The sequence below is a fragment of the Psittacula echo genome (genome assembly GCF_963264785.1).
Source record: "Psittacula echo genome assembly, chromosome: 4".
Classification (NCBI taxonomy): Eukaryota; Metazoa; Chordata; class Aves; order Psittaciformes; family Psittacidae; genus Psittacula; species Psittacula echo.
Genome location: NC_137738.1, coordinates 13,392,452 through 13,406,101, shown reverse-complemented (window position 1 = coordinate 13,406,101; position 13,650 = coordinate 13,392,452). Strand labels below are relative to the sequence as shown.

The window sequence follows — 13,650 nt, the reverse complement described above, 5'->3', positions numbered from 1 at the left end:
CTATATACTTGGCCTTGCCACTGTGAATGCCTCAAACATGTGAATGAGGTAAATATCACTTTTTCTCTATTTTCTGAAGCACAAAAATAATGTAGCTTGCCTGTTGGAACAGGGGAGAGACAAGAATAGAATGTGTTACTTTCATTCCAGTTTTAGCTTTAAGGAAAAGACATGCTTTCCAAAGAGTTATACCTGCTGGCCTGCAGATGCGTACACACTGAAGCTGCAGAAGTTCAGTGATACCTGTCAGCACTGAAACATTTTCAGTTAAAATATATTGCATAAACGTATAAGCATATATATAAAACAATCTCATCTTAGTGATTCATAAGGAATATGTTCGGGTTTTAATCCATTTGAACTTCTGTTTTATACTCTCATGTCTTATCAGACAGAAAAATAAATCTAAACAGAAATTAGTTGAGCTTCTTTTTTTTTTTTTTTTTTTGATGCTTTCTTGTATTCTGTCTGAATAAACGTCCTAGACCATGTTAAAGAGTTCAGCAATTACTGGTACAACCTAAGCCTTCAGTATGAAGTTGTCTTCATGCCAAGTTTAGATATCACGGGACTTGGACACAGTATCTTCACCTGTTTAAAAGTTGGCTAGTGCTCTTTGTATGCTTACAAAGAAAACACTGATGTAGTTTCTTTTTTACTAAGGTATCTGAAATGTTGAATAAGCTGAACTTTAATAATTCTTAAGTGTTTGTTTTACCAATATCTTTTGTCTTCAGGGGTTTGTTGGTTTTTTTTTTTTTTTGCTAGTATCTTTTGTATTAACTTCCTTATAATACACTGCAGCATGCTGTTGACCTCTTTCTCACAAATCTGTTCCCTAATACCTGTCGATCTGCCAGCTTCTATATGTGCATATGGTACTGGATAAGACATCTTTTTCTGCTGAGTCCTCCCTGCCCCAGGACCATTGTCATCTGATGATGGAGGTGCCGAGCCAGCACTCTGAAGTAGAATGCAAGGAAGGAAAAGGCTGGATCTCATTGAAATCTTGATACAAAAAAATTCCTCCCCGTCTTGCATGATGGTTTGGAGCCTGTGAATGTTTTGTCAGGCTCCCTGGGGCTTACAGCAGCCACTGTTGAGCTTTCCAGAAGGCTGCACCCTTTTCCAGATGGGACCCATTGGCTTGGCTGGACAAGCCGCTTTCAGTGGTTGACTCAGCCCTATAGTTTGCTGGGAGTAGGGAGCCAGCCATCTCCTTGTGATTATCTGGCACTGGCTTGCTCAGCCCAGCTGTAGTATTGAGTCCTACTGCATTGACCCCTGTGATTAGTTACCATTCTACATCTCACTCTTTCTCCCAAAGCCCATCACAGCCTCCACCTAACATTCATTTCTTAGTTCCATAGGATGCATACAGCTCACTGCATTGCTCACAGGACTATCCAAAACTGCTTTGCGGGGTTTATGCAGGATCCCTTTCACCATCTGTCACAAGTACTCTGCTGCTGATCTCCTTCCTATTTGCGAGACAGGCAGGCAGGCTTCAAAATAATTTCTTTGCCTTTCTCTCTCTGACTTCCCTTTGATGGAGTTATGCTAGACTCATTTGAAAAGTTCAGTGTTAGGTGTGATTGAGAGCCAGTCAATGAAAAATACATTCCCCAAAGAAAAAAGAGATAAATGCATGGCTTTGAGGAGGTGTTCTCACTTTGTCTTTTCTTTTCAAACGTTATGTGTCATCTCTGTCTCACTTAAAACTCTTCTCATGGAGCTGCAGAGGAGGAAGAAGCAAGTTTAGAGTTGCATCTGAATTTTCATCTGCTTCTGTTGACTTTCACCGTAGTACCAGCATGCTGACCAATAGACATTGTTAGCACTGCAAGGCAGAGATTTTTGCTAAGTCTTTTTGGCTTTGATAACAGAAAGGATAAACTCTATCAAATGTAAGTTACTAAACTAGGAAGACATACAAAAAAATACGCAAGTTTGTCCAGAAGAGGGGGGAGTGCAAGGCGTATGGATGCTTAAACCATCTCCTTTTCATTTTCTGTGTTTATAAACAGCTTGCATAGAAATGGCTATAACCAATTCCAGCTTTGCTCGTCTGGTGATGCACAAACTTTATCTTACTTTTTCAGTGACTTAATACTTTTTGCTCTGAACGTGTAACAAACAAGAGCATAGTCTTTCTATTTGGCATGTTAAGAAAGGATGGGTTTTGATGTTTTTGAAGTGAGGAACCTAAAAGCATAGGGTGCTTGGTAGCAGAGTACTGTTGAACTAGAAGGACTATTGTAATTGCAGAGCAGCTGCGCTGACAGTAATGTTTTCACCACAAGGAAAATGAAGTCTTTGTTCAGTAATGTAGAAGGATGTCAAATCTGGAAAATAGATACCTCTGTGAGTCTGTCTGCAGGCACATCAGCTGGAACCAGCTGAGATTACAGGTCATGAATTGGGAAAATAAAATATTTTCTGGGGTAGTTAATTTATATAAGCAAGCTATATTTTACTCCTGGTAAAGGCTAAATTCTGTTGTGCAACTTTGGCTTGATATCCTGGTTATTGTTTCCTGTTCTGTTCACTGAATGCAAGTGAAATTACTAAACACAAAACCAACAGACAAACCAACCCAAACAAAATCATGTTTACCCTAACAAATTGATTGCTGCTTCTCTTCATCCTGAACTTTTCTGAGCATAGCAGTTGATGAGAGATGTTTGTGTTTGCTATAAAACTGATGTTTGGCAATTAGTTGAATGCTGTGCTCTGGCTGATGTCTGTCCTCCTTTTGAGAAAGGATTCCTGCACTGCTCAGTGCTGCTAATGTGCAGATCAGGCACTGGGACCCAGTTAGATGAGCAAACATTGCCCAGTTCTGCTGCACTCGTTGCTTAGCATCCTTGCATTTTGAGAATGCACTGTATGGGGTGTTTTTCAGTAATGTATTCTTATTTATCTAATCTTGCTCTTTTAATTTTCTGACATAGCTGTGATACTAAGTATAAGGTATTTTTTATTGACTCTCCAGGTTCCTGAGTACTTGCATCTATGTATATGTGATGCATTGCACTTACCTGATGATTGCTGCACAGGCATGAATATTCTTAGCTGTATAAAACATGTATTTTTTTCATACGCAATGTAATTCTTGAGTGTTAAACACCTTTGGTGGTGGCATTACTAAAGAAAGCACCAGTAATAAAGGGGAGAGAATTTTTTGGTACAGAATGCTGAGATACAGTGCATAGCTTGAAGTATGTCATCGTGTGAGCAGAACAGATCTTCTTTTGAAGCCTTAAATCCCTTCTAGCATTTACCCCACCGAGATGGTAAATGATGTCTGGGATTAGACTTACGCTTCTTAGCGTCAAAAGGTGGCATGAACCTGTCAAAAGTTGAAACTGCTGTCCTGAGATGTCTGGATATTTCAGTCTAAACCTGAACTGAGTTGGTTCTTCCAGACAAGAAAATCTTCACAGCTGATTCACTAGCTGACTTTCTATTCTGTTTAGCTGCTTTAATGGTAATATTTCTTTGAGTAAACATCGTTGATTTCCAGTCTTTGTAATGTATTCAAGGGAGATTTGTTTCTTTTATTCTGCAAGAAAGAAAAAGATGTTGAACTACTTAAAAACAAATATTTGCATTTATTGATAAATACTACTCTGTAATATATTGATCTTATTCTGATACGTGAATTGTTCTTTTCCTCTCATTTTTCTCTTAGGCAGAAAACCTTCTACTTGATGCAGACATGAACATTAAAATTGCAGACTTTGGTTTTAGTAATGAATTTACAGTTGGTAATAAACTGGACACGTTTTGTGGAAGCCCGCCTTATGCAGCTCCAGAACTTTTCCAAGGAAAGAAATATGATGGTCCTGAAGTGGATGTGTGGAGCCTTGGGGTGATTTTGTACACACTAGTAAGCGGATCGTTGCCATTTGATGGTCAGAATCTAAAGGTACAGTTGCAGTATGAAAGCTTGGCTTTCAATCTCCTTAAATCTTGTGTGTGATTAGTAGGCTCACCTTTTAAAACTCTATTTTAAAGGAACTGAGGGAGCGAGTGCTGAGGGGGAAGTACCGCATCCCATTCTATATGTCCACAGACTGTGAAAATCTGCTTAAGAAGCTACTAGTACTGAATCCAATAAAACGAGGCAGCTTGGAAGTAAGTAATCTCATCTTGGGGAAAAAAAGGGGGCTCAGATTAAGAAAGAATAAAATACAGTAATTGCTTAAGACTGTTTTTCACAATAGGTACTTTCTTTGCATTTTAAGGACCCAAAAATTTTGTTTAAAAAAGAGTGAGAGAGGAAATGTCCCCAAAACATCTTGAAAATATACAGTGTTAATGGATGAAAATCTAACCTTAATTGCAACCAATTAAAGACTATAACTGAAGAGTATTTCAAAATGCAAACTGCTCCCACTTGTTTCAGTCGGGTAATGGAGGTAGTTCAAAATGGGGGCAAGCAGGACAAGAGTGTAAATATTTTATTCTTGGGAGTTTTTCAGAAGACCAAAACCAGCAGCAGGCAGTTCCATCAGCCATTTTGACTTAATTTACCATATCCAGCATGATTTTTTAAAAGGGATAGATAAAAGAGTAACTGTGATTGAAAACTATGTGGGTGTTTTTGTTTGTTTTAGTGCCATAATACAGACAAACACTTAAGAATACAATGAATGATAAGTTAGTGATTGCCAGTAATTTCTGTGCAGCCTTTTCTTTCCCCCTTCTGGTACTTCTGTTGCTGAGTAGCCAGAAAATTAACATGTATTAATACTGTGTCCCTCAGCTAAAAGCTGTTTTGAGGATTTCTGCTGAGTTATGATTTTGGGTGGTGGTGGTAGTAAATTAGGCTTTGTAATATGGCTACAAGGTTCAGTGTTTTTAAGGAGCTCTTTCATTCAAGATTGCTATACTGGCATGCACTTACTGGATAACTCTGGAGCTGCTGTTTAGCAAATATTTTGTGTAGCGTTCACTCTAAATGCTGTCCTGTTCTGTTTTGTGAATTGTTTAACCAAGATAGACTCTTGAAAATACCATCTACTTAGCACAGAGATGAAAGTGGAGTGGAAGATAAATAGAATGGTTTTAAAGTAGTATTTGTGAGTTAATCACCAGTGATTTCATTTTGTCTTTCTCTGCCTGCTTGTGCAGCAGTGGATGGTGTTCCAGAGAATAAATCCCATTTAAGTAGTTTTTTGTTTGTAATGGCATGACTTACACTTTCTGATATGGATGCTACCTGGGTTAAGGTAGCAAACATTTAATGAGCTGTGTCTGCATACAACTTGATCTCAAGGTGATGCTGGTTTGTGTCTTGTTATAAATAACTGTAGCTTTAGTAAAACCTGTGCTGAAGAGAATAGTGAATGGTGGCTTCTTTATTGATACTCATTAATTATTATGTATTTACTACTGTCTAGAGGACATAATGATAAAAGCGTAGTGACTTGAAGATGGTGAAAGATTGTGCTTTTCTGTGTCATGTTTTAAGGTTTAGGAAAAACATTTTATTGAACTTTCCTCTGGATTTTGAGTGGTTTCTCTTGAGATCTAATTTCGCTTTCATTCTAGATACTGTAGTGTTATCCAGTTCTCCTAAAATTCCTTCCTCTCCCTAGAGAGATATGTTGGATAGCTGTCTTGCTGGAAGAGCGTAGTCTGACTATACGGAAGGGAGCAAGAAAATGTTATTGTGTGACAGGGGGTCTCGAGCTATGGATCAGTACCAAAATACTGATGATAACGGGTATTGATCAGTTTGCTAATCTGAGGGAGAGAGACATCACAAATGCTCTTAAAATATGGATGTTCCTGAAACCACACGTATGTTGATTTAGAAAGCCGTGGTTTGTACTTTGGAAAGAAATTACTATTTCTTCTGTTTCTAAAAATACATATTTATTATGCAAGCGCATATTTACTGGTAGATTCTAAAAGTGGAAAGACAGTCTCATCTTAGGTGGGAGGGTTTTTGTCTGTGCTTTGTCTTTTAATTATTTGTTCAGTCCCAGCCATCCACCCGCTCAGTTCCCATGCATGTTTTTCCCTCACCATTCAATAGAATGTTTGTCAGTGACATGAGCATCAAAGCTGAGGCTGACACGGGATCAGCACCATATGGGTTAGGCTTAGCACTTTTCCTCTGGTAAGGACCAGGCAAGTGTTTATTGAAATGGTTCATCTAGACATGTTCATGGTTGCAGCAGAGAGAAAACATTTTAGAAGCAAGAGAATGTTCTTGTAAAATCTTCACAGGAAGAGATGGGAAAAACGCATTGTCAGAAAATGTGGGATTTCTCTTAACTGTCAGGATTTCAAAGAATTCATTCTCCTCCCAGTCTTCAGTTCTTTCAAAGCAACACTGTGCAATTCCCACAGAGCAGATTTATGCTTACAAAGAGTAATAAAACAAATAATTTTGAGACAGACATGTCTTGAGCCAGATTATGTTTAAATTGTTTTCCTGAAAGTTGAGGGAAACCTCATCAGTAATACCTAATTGGTTGAAAACTCGGTTTTTAAGAAATACAGTTTGGGTCAGATCTTCACCTTGACCAAGACTGCTGCTCTTGAATCAGCCGAATGAAAGCACAGCGAACTTACACAGGTTTAGTACTGATCCTGGAACTGAATCATTTGTGTCACTTCAAAATGCTTGAGTTTAAAAGCCTGTTTTAAGAGTTGTACAATAACTCAATGTGCCTATGAGATCATGTATTTAAAAGATAGAAGCTAGCAGAAGTTTACGTATTTAACAAATGGAAAACCTAGAGCAGGCTACATTGAACTGATCCACCTACTGAAGAGACAGGAAAAACCGTAAGTGGGAATTTTTGGGTTTGCCTGTTCAAGAAGGATTGAGAAACGGAAATAGGATTTGAGCAGTGTGATTTGTGTCATCCAAACACATTATTATGCTTAAACTTTACATTTAATTAACAGTGTCTTTAAAAAAAAAATGTAATTGCAGATACCACATACTATTCTTTGGGGAGTCTATCATGTTACTGCAAGGCTACAAATACATAACCAAACGCTATTGCAAAAGAAGCTCGTGCTCTCTATGCCAGAGGTACAATAAAGCAATACATGTACACAATCCCTTCCCTTTTATCTCCCGCTTCAAAAGCCAAAAAATCAATCCTGTGGCAGAACTTTGAACAAATCTGTAAGTCTTACTGTCAGCCAAATGTTAACTGGCCCAAGTACAGAGTTCTGTATTGTTCTTGTAAGGATACAGCTATTTGTGCCTGTAATTTGGCAGCAGCACTACATACAAAGAATCTGGTTATATCAATGGAAACTTGAGTCTTTTGCTCTTTGTGAGAAATAACTTAATTCTGTATTTGCAAAGCATATTTGGAGCTTGTGGGAAACTTGATTTGTTTCACTTTCCTGTCAACCTAGTGAGCAATATTAGAGAATGTCCCTAAAGAGGCGTGTGTGCCTGTTGCTGTAGGAAGGAGACTGATTTTAGCTGTTTTGTATCTGTAAGGAGAGATTGCAGTGGTGGTTAGGATTCCAGCTGATCAGTCTGGCAGGCTTATAAACAAATCCAAGCTACAGCAGAGGAAATTTTCCAAAGAACGCAGAAGGAAATATCTGCACGGCACAGAGAGAGTTAAGAGGCATTTCTCGCTTCTGCCAAACTGTGGACATATTTAGGTCAAGTGTAGGGAGAAAGATCCATAGAATAAAGTGACCAGTTGGCATCACAATCTTGAAATGAAAGACTGTAGGAAGCATTGACATGCTCCTGAAATATTCCATAGTTTCTAAACACTTCCTTTGTTATTATTTGAAGGAGTTACTTATTGTGATACAGTTGATATTGTAGTAACATCTAGGGATTTTAACCAGGATTAGAGCATGAGTGTCAGGCACTCAGCAAGGTGAGATTCAGAGATGGTGGAAGTGAAGGGTACAAATGGAAATTTTTTGTGTGATGAACTGCAGGTTCTTTCCTCTTGGTAGTTTTTCTGGTATTTTGAGTGGGTAGGTATTGTAAAGGATAAATAATAGGGGAGGTGAACTAATGGAGACTAAAGGATGTGGAAGATAAAAGAAGAAACTGTAAGATGGGGAGGAGAAAGGTGTGAGTAAAAGAGCAGAATTCTGTTCATTATGAATTTTAAGGGTTGTTTTCCCCCAGACCAGCTCGCCCAGATTTCCCTAGGCATGGGTAAATGGCATATTGACATAAAGTTCATTTCTTTCCCTAGCAAATTATGAAGGATCGGTGGATGAATGTTGGCCATGAAGAAGAAGAACTAAAGCCATATACTGAGCCTGAACCAGATTTTAATGACACTAAGAGAATAGGTAAGACTTTTACAAGGATGTTGCATCTGATGTATGTAGGCAATTTTATCTTGTAGATCCGACTAAGCTCTTACCAAATTTGGCATGCAATCTCATCCTACAAGTAAAGTGTTTTTATTTAAATGAGAAATTTCATTACAGTGCCCTCCTTATAACTACTGTTGTGACTTCCTAGAGCTGGCATAAATCTACAAGCATAGCAAAAGACAAATAAGATTACAGAATTCAGCATGCAGAAGGAAATGAGCAACAGTTTTTATCTGGCATGGTCAGAGAAAGATGCTATGTTGTTCCTGTAGCTGTTTATAGTTTCTATTTGCCAGTGTTGTCATTGAATAACATTTCATGTTGAATAACATTGAACTCTGTTGAATAGCATAGTTGAGAGTTTTCAAAAAGAGCATAATGATGAAAGGAGGGGAGTTGCAGTCTTTTTGATTTTGCTCAGCAGAGATGATGCTGGTTGAGTTGAATCCCAGTTAAGTGTTAAGTTATAAGGGGGTTTGCTACTTTCATTGTTATTTAGTTGTCAGGAAACCCAAGCACTTATTCTGATAAGGCATCTAGTTCTTCTTACTTTTAGACATAATGGTCACAATGGGCTTTTCAAGAGAAGAAATCCATGAATCTTTAGTAAACCAAAAGTACGATGAAGTCATGGCTACTTACCTACTTCTAGGTAGAAAACCACCTGAAGTAAGTGCTACCTAATTTATATCTGCTTTTGCCTTTATATCTGGCTGAATTGAATATTCTGGTGTTTAATGTTTTACTAAACTATTTTGCAACATCTTCAGTTAAAAAAATTGATTGATAACTTGATAATGTCTTTCCCTTTTCATATATTCTTGGATATGTTGTTAGTTCCCATATGAAGAAATAGACTGAATATAGTATCTTCGCATTTGCTTGTAAATCTGTTGAATTGCTTTGTTAAAAAGCTAGCTGTTAATCTGAAGTGGCATGACTTCTAAGTGCTGAGCCTTCTTCCTGTCATGTGCATTTACAGTTAAAATCTGAAATAGTTACTTTCACTAGAGCAATTATTCCTCAAGCTTCTAAGATGTAACATCATTTATTTCTCAGAAATGAGCCTTTCTCACTTATACTATTTTATAGTGTATTTTATTATTTAATAAATAACTGCATGATAGCCGTTAATATATTTGTAATAGGAAATATTTTGACTGTTTTGGAACTAGAGGGATCTTTTAGGACCATAGGGATTTTCATGAAATCAAATCAAGACCAAGGCTTTCTTTTTGAAGGAAATTTTTTCCTGCTGCTTCATTAGCCTTCCTTCATTTCCAAGACCGTGTAGATCCGCTATGTGCATCGTTGAGTGCATTTTCCCACAACATCTCTGAACCAGAATTCCCTTGTGATGGCAGAGAATGGAGGGAATCTGTCTAACATGATTTTGACTTAAACTGCTTCAAAGAGGATATTTGTCTTTTCCACTGCTTGCTCTTACAACTTAGGCTTCTTAGATACCAACAAACCAGTGGCTGAATTATATGCCTTCTAAAGATGTGTTGAAGGACTGTAAGGAATCCTTGAATCAGTAGTACTTTCTTTTTTAGCACTTCTGACTCACTCTGCATTTTGAAATTGTTCTGAAGCTAGAAATATGTTTTAAGCTTAAAAAAAGAGTTGAGGGAGCCACTCTTTCTTTGGCTTAGGTTTTAAAATAGCACAGTTTTGTAACTGTGGAATCTGCTAATTTTATTTTCAGCATTCATTAACTTCTTAGCTTTAGCTCTGTTTTTAAAGCACGTTACACAGAGTCACAGAATGGTTGGGGTCGGAAGGGACTTCTGGAGATCATGCAGTCTAACCCCCCTGCTAAAGCAGGTTTAACTATTAAACACACATGAAGTGGTAAAATTCATCTTGAAGAAAATTAAACTCTGGGTACAGTTTTACCTCTTCACTTCAAAATGCTCTAAAAGTACCAGCAATGTTGAGTTCATGCTTTGAAAAACTTTTTCTTCTAGTTTGAAGGAGGTGAGTCCTTGACAAGCAGCAACTTGGGTCAAAGGTCTCGTCCTAGCAGTGACCTCAACAACAGTTCTGTGCAGTCTCCTGCTCACCTGAAGGTCCAACGGAGTATATCAACTAACCAGAAACAACGACGTTTCAGTGATCATGGTGGGGATGACATTCCAACAAGTAAAGTAACATACACAATTAAAGTCTGAATGTGCAGTGTTTTGTGAACCTAGCAGGTCCACCACTCTGTGCATTTGTTGTGTATCTCATTGTGCTCCACTGTGATGCTTTTATTTGTATGAGTGCTTCTGTCATAATTCTGGGTCAATGTCACTTAGAGAGTTAATGTTTTAAACTTGTTACTTGCTTTATTCACTAAATAAGAGCTTGAGGATGTTTTGTGTTGAGGACGTAATGGCAAAATATTGGTCTGGAATACAGTCAGAAGCAGTAACCCATTATGTTTATCAGTGCATTTGGAGCTGGCTTCAAATTGTTTCCAAGAGACAACAATTTTACCAATTATTTAGGAAATATTTTCTGGTGAAAGTGGTTACATCAAAAAGGAGTGCACATTAAAACATTAACTAAAAAGGTGATTTTTTTTTTTTTTTTTCCCCCTCTCGCCCCCTGAGAGAACTATTAAATTGCAGGAAATATTTCTAAAATGCTAAAAATTTCCCTTTTCTCTTGCCTTAATTTACATTATTATTTCTATTTTTACCATTTTCCCTCTGCGGTAGTTTGTTGTGGTTACTTTTTTGGGGAAAAAAGGAGAATTGTGAGGATCATCAGCTAATGTGATTTTATTTCAAGGGAATGTAAAATTCTACAGATGGAGAATTTGTCTCAAAGCATTTTAAAGAATGGTAAGGGGGAAAGAATTGTAATTTTCCAAGCATAAACATGTTTTTAAACAAAATAGTTCTAGGGTTTTCAGGGGGAAAGGACCTTCTATGGTGTTTAAAGTTAGAATTAAAGTACTCTTCTAGATTTTACATCTTGATGTGAAATGGGAACTAATTCTGAACTGCAAAGAGAGGGAGAGGGTAGGTAAAAAGAACTTAATCTGACAAACCTCAATTGAATAGGTTGATATATGTGCTGAGTTTGCAGTCATAGTTGTTCAAATGCTTTTTTGGGCTCAGGGAATTACATTTGGACTATTTTGGCCAGGAAAAATGCAATGATTATTTTTAGGTATTTATTAATTCTGTTTTTATTTGGCAGTTGGTCCCTCAATTCCTCCTGCTGTGTCATACACGAAAAGAGCTCAGGCAAATAGTGTGGAAAGTGAACAGAAGGAAGACTGGGACAAGGATGTCTCACGCAAACTTAGCAGCACTACAGTGGGTTCCAAAGGAGAAATGGCTGCAAGTCCACTTGTGGGTCCAGAAAGAAAGAAATCTACTGTTCCCAGTGTGAGTGTTCACGCTTTTGGCTTGTTATATTTATTTTTCCCTATTTAAACAAAATCCACAGCATAAGGTTACTATAGACATAATGGTTACTGAATAAGCCACTAAGTCTATTTCTGGTAACTTTTGCTGGCAGACAGAAATAGACAGGCTTCAGTGGATGTCTTTAAAATAAACTTTTCCCTTCCCCCACAACTTTACTTTTTCTAACACTAATGTAAGAGTAAGCACTAGGATGTCTGCACTTGGGTAAGCTGAAGATCTGTCAAGACAAATAGTGGATATTTAGGGAAAGAACATAAGAACAGTGCCAATATGGAGTGCTCTTTTGGTGGTTTCTAAAGCTTGTGTATCTACGAGGAAGCCAAGGGAATTCCTGAATCAGAGATTTCATCTGAATAATCCTACGTAATATCCCTCATAAACGTTTTTGCTGTGAATTTGCTTAGTTTTCTGAAACCACTCTCTTTGGACTTCACAAATAAGGTGGAGTGGAGGGAAACAACCTACTTTTCCCCTGGTGTGTGTGCCTGTTGATGTTTTGAATTACAACCTGTTTCTTATAATAAGAAATGATTTATTTTCTAGTTCTTTTATTACAACATCCTTCACAGCTTTGTAAACCAGTATCATGTTACTGCCTCAGACATCTTTGTTCCAAATAGGAGGGTCTGTTTCTCCTAATGTGAAAGCATCTACTTTGTGGAAATTCATGGGCAGTAGTATCAGTGTTTAGGCTATACAATGGAAAAATATTGTGTAATGTTTAATCAGCTACTTAGGAGCAAGAGTTCATGTGGGGAAAAAAAGAAGGAATTGTAAATTAAGATTCAAGTACACTTTATGCTATTTAGGAGGCACACTGTATTAAATACAAAAATTCTGGCCATCTTTTAGCACAGGCAGCAAGAATTCGCATTGTCCTTTGGGATTCTACATGCTGGCTCCCATCTTGGATACTCTGGGGAGATCAGATGCATTTCTGCAGGAATTTTCTTTAAACAAAGTAGATGCTGAAGTTCATGTAGCTCTTGCTGTTCTACAGGCTGTGTTTGCAGTGCATCTGCAGATGCTTTAAACATTTTTTTCAAATTTAAAATAAATTGTTTATCCCCACAAAGAGACTTTGAAATTATGGCCGTGAGGATTATATGCAGGAACTTTGTGACTTCTAAGATTAGATTTCATATCTGAGCCTTCCCAAAACTACGTTGCCCCAGAGCTGATTACAGTCATGTATGGTACAAGCTGATATATCAAAAGCATTTCTCTGCTTTCTCAGAACTAATTAAATGGAATATCTTTGCTATTAAGAATAAGAAACTAATTTACTTGCTAATGGCAAGTTCAGTATTTGTGTTTTGAGGGCTTAGTAAGAAGCTTTGTGATGGGCAAGATTAAGGAATAGTGGTGTCTGATACTGCAACAGTAGTTAAGGTTGAGCAGCTTACAAAAAATCTAAATTTGCTTTTTAAAACTCAGATGTTTATAATGAACAAAGTGAATTTAATATGGATAATTTTAAAATACTTCTGTGTAACTTTAAGGGTGATGTTAGGGAAGGTAGGATTTCTTATAAACAAGTTTGTCACCTCCAGTCATACTAGTCCAGCTTGCAAGAGTTTAATTCCAAAACCAGGTAAGTGCAGTTGTTAATCTTCCTTACACATTGGCCTTGAAACAGTTTATTCAGTAGTCTCTGGGGGGTGATACTAATGCTACAAATCTGTAGATGAGGGAGACCTAAACACACAGTAAATCTTGCAGAGTTCATGATGCCCTACAGTTCCTGAATTTAGAGTATTTGAAATCTTGCCAGCATGTATCAGTATGTTAGGTTAGTACTTTGCAAACCTCTCTCAGCCGAAGTTCAATATGTACTGTATTAAAAACAGAATTGTGCATCGTGTACTGCAAGTAAGTCTTCAGC

General features: G+C 37.5%; 1 protein-coding gene across 6 annotated transcripts in view; it reads left to right on the top strand.

Annotated features, from left to right (window-relative positions):
- Window positions 1-13,650, top strand: part of MARK1 (microtubule affinity regulating kinase 1) — a 57,543-nt gene that overhangs the window by 33,719 nt on the left and 10,174 nt on the right. For 4 of the 6 annotated variants that reach the window (XM_080616317.1, XM_080616316.1, XM_080616315.1 and 1 more), the window contains 6 exons: window positions 3,695-3,931; window positions 4,021-4,140; window positions 8,211-8,310; window positions 8,894-9,006; window positions 10,308-10,461; window positions 11,533-11,723. In XM_080616317.1, the coding sequence (XP_080472443.1) occupies window positions 3,695-3,931; window positions 4,021-4,140; window positions 8,211-8,310; window positions 8,894-9,006; window positions 10,308-10,461; window positions 11,533-11,723 (915 nt within the window). Of the gene's footprint in view, window positions 1-3,694; window positions 3,932-4,020; window positions 4,141-8,210; window positions 8,311-8,893; window positions 9,007-10,307; window positions 10,483-11,532; window positions 11,724-13,650 lie in introns of all 6 variants that reach the window. The other 2 variants (XM_080616314.1, XM_080616312.1) reach the window with 1 other exon arrangement.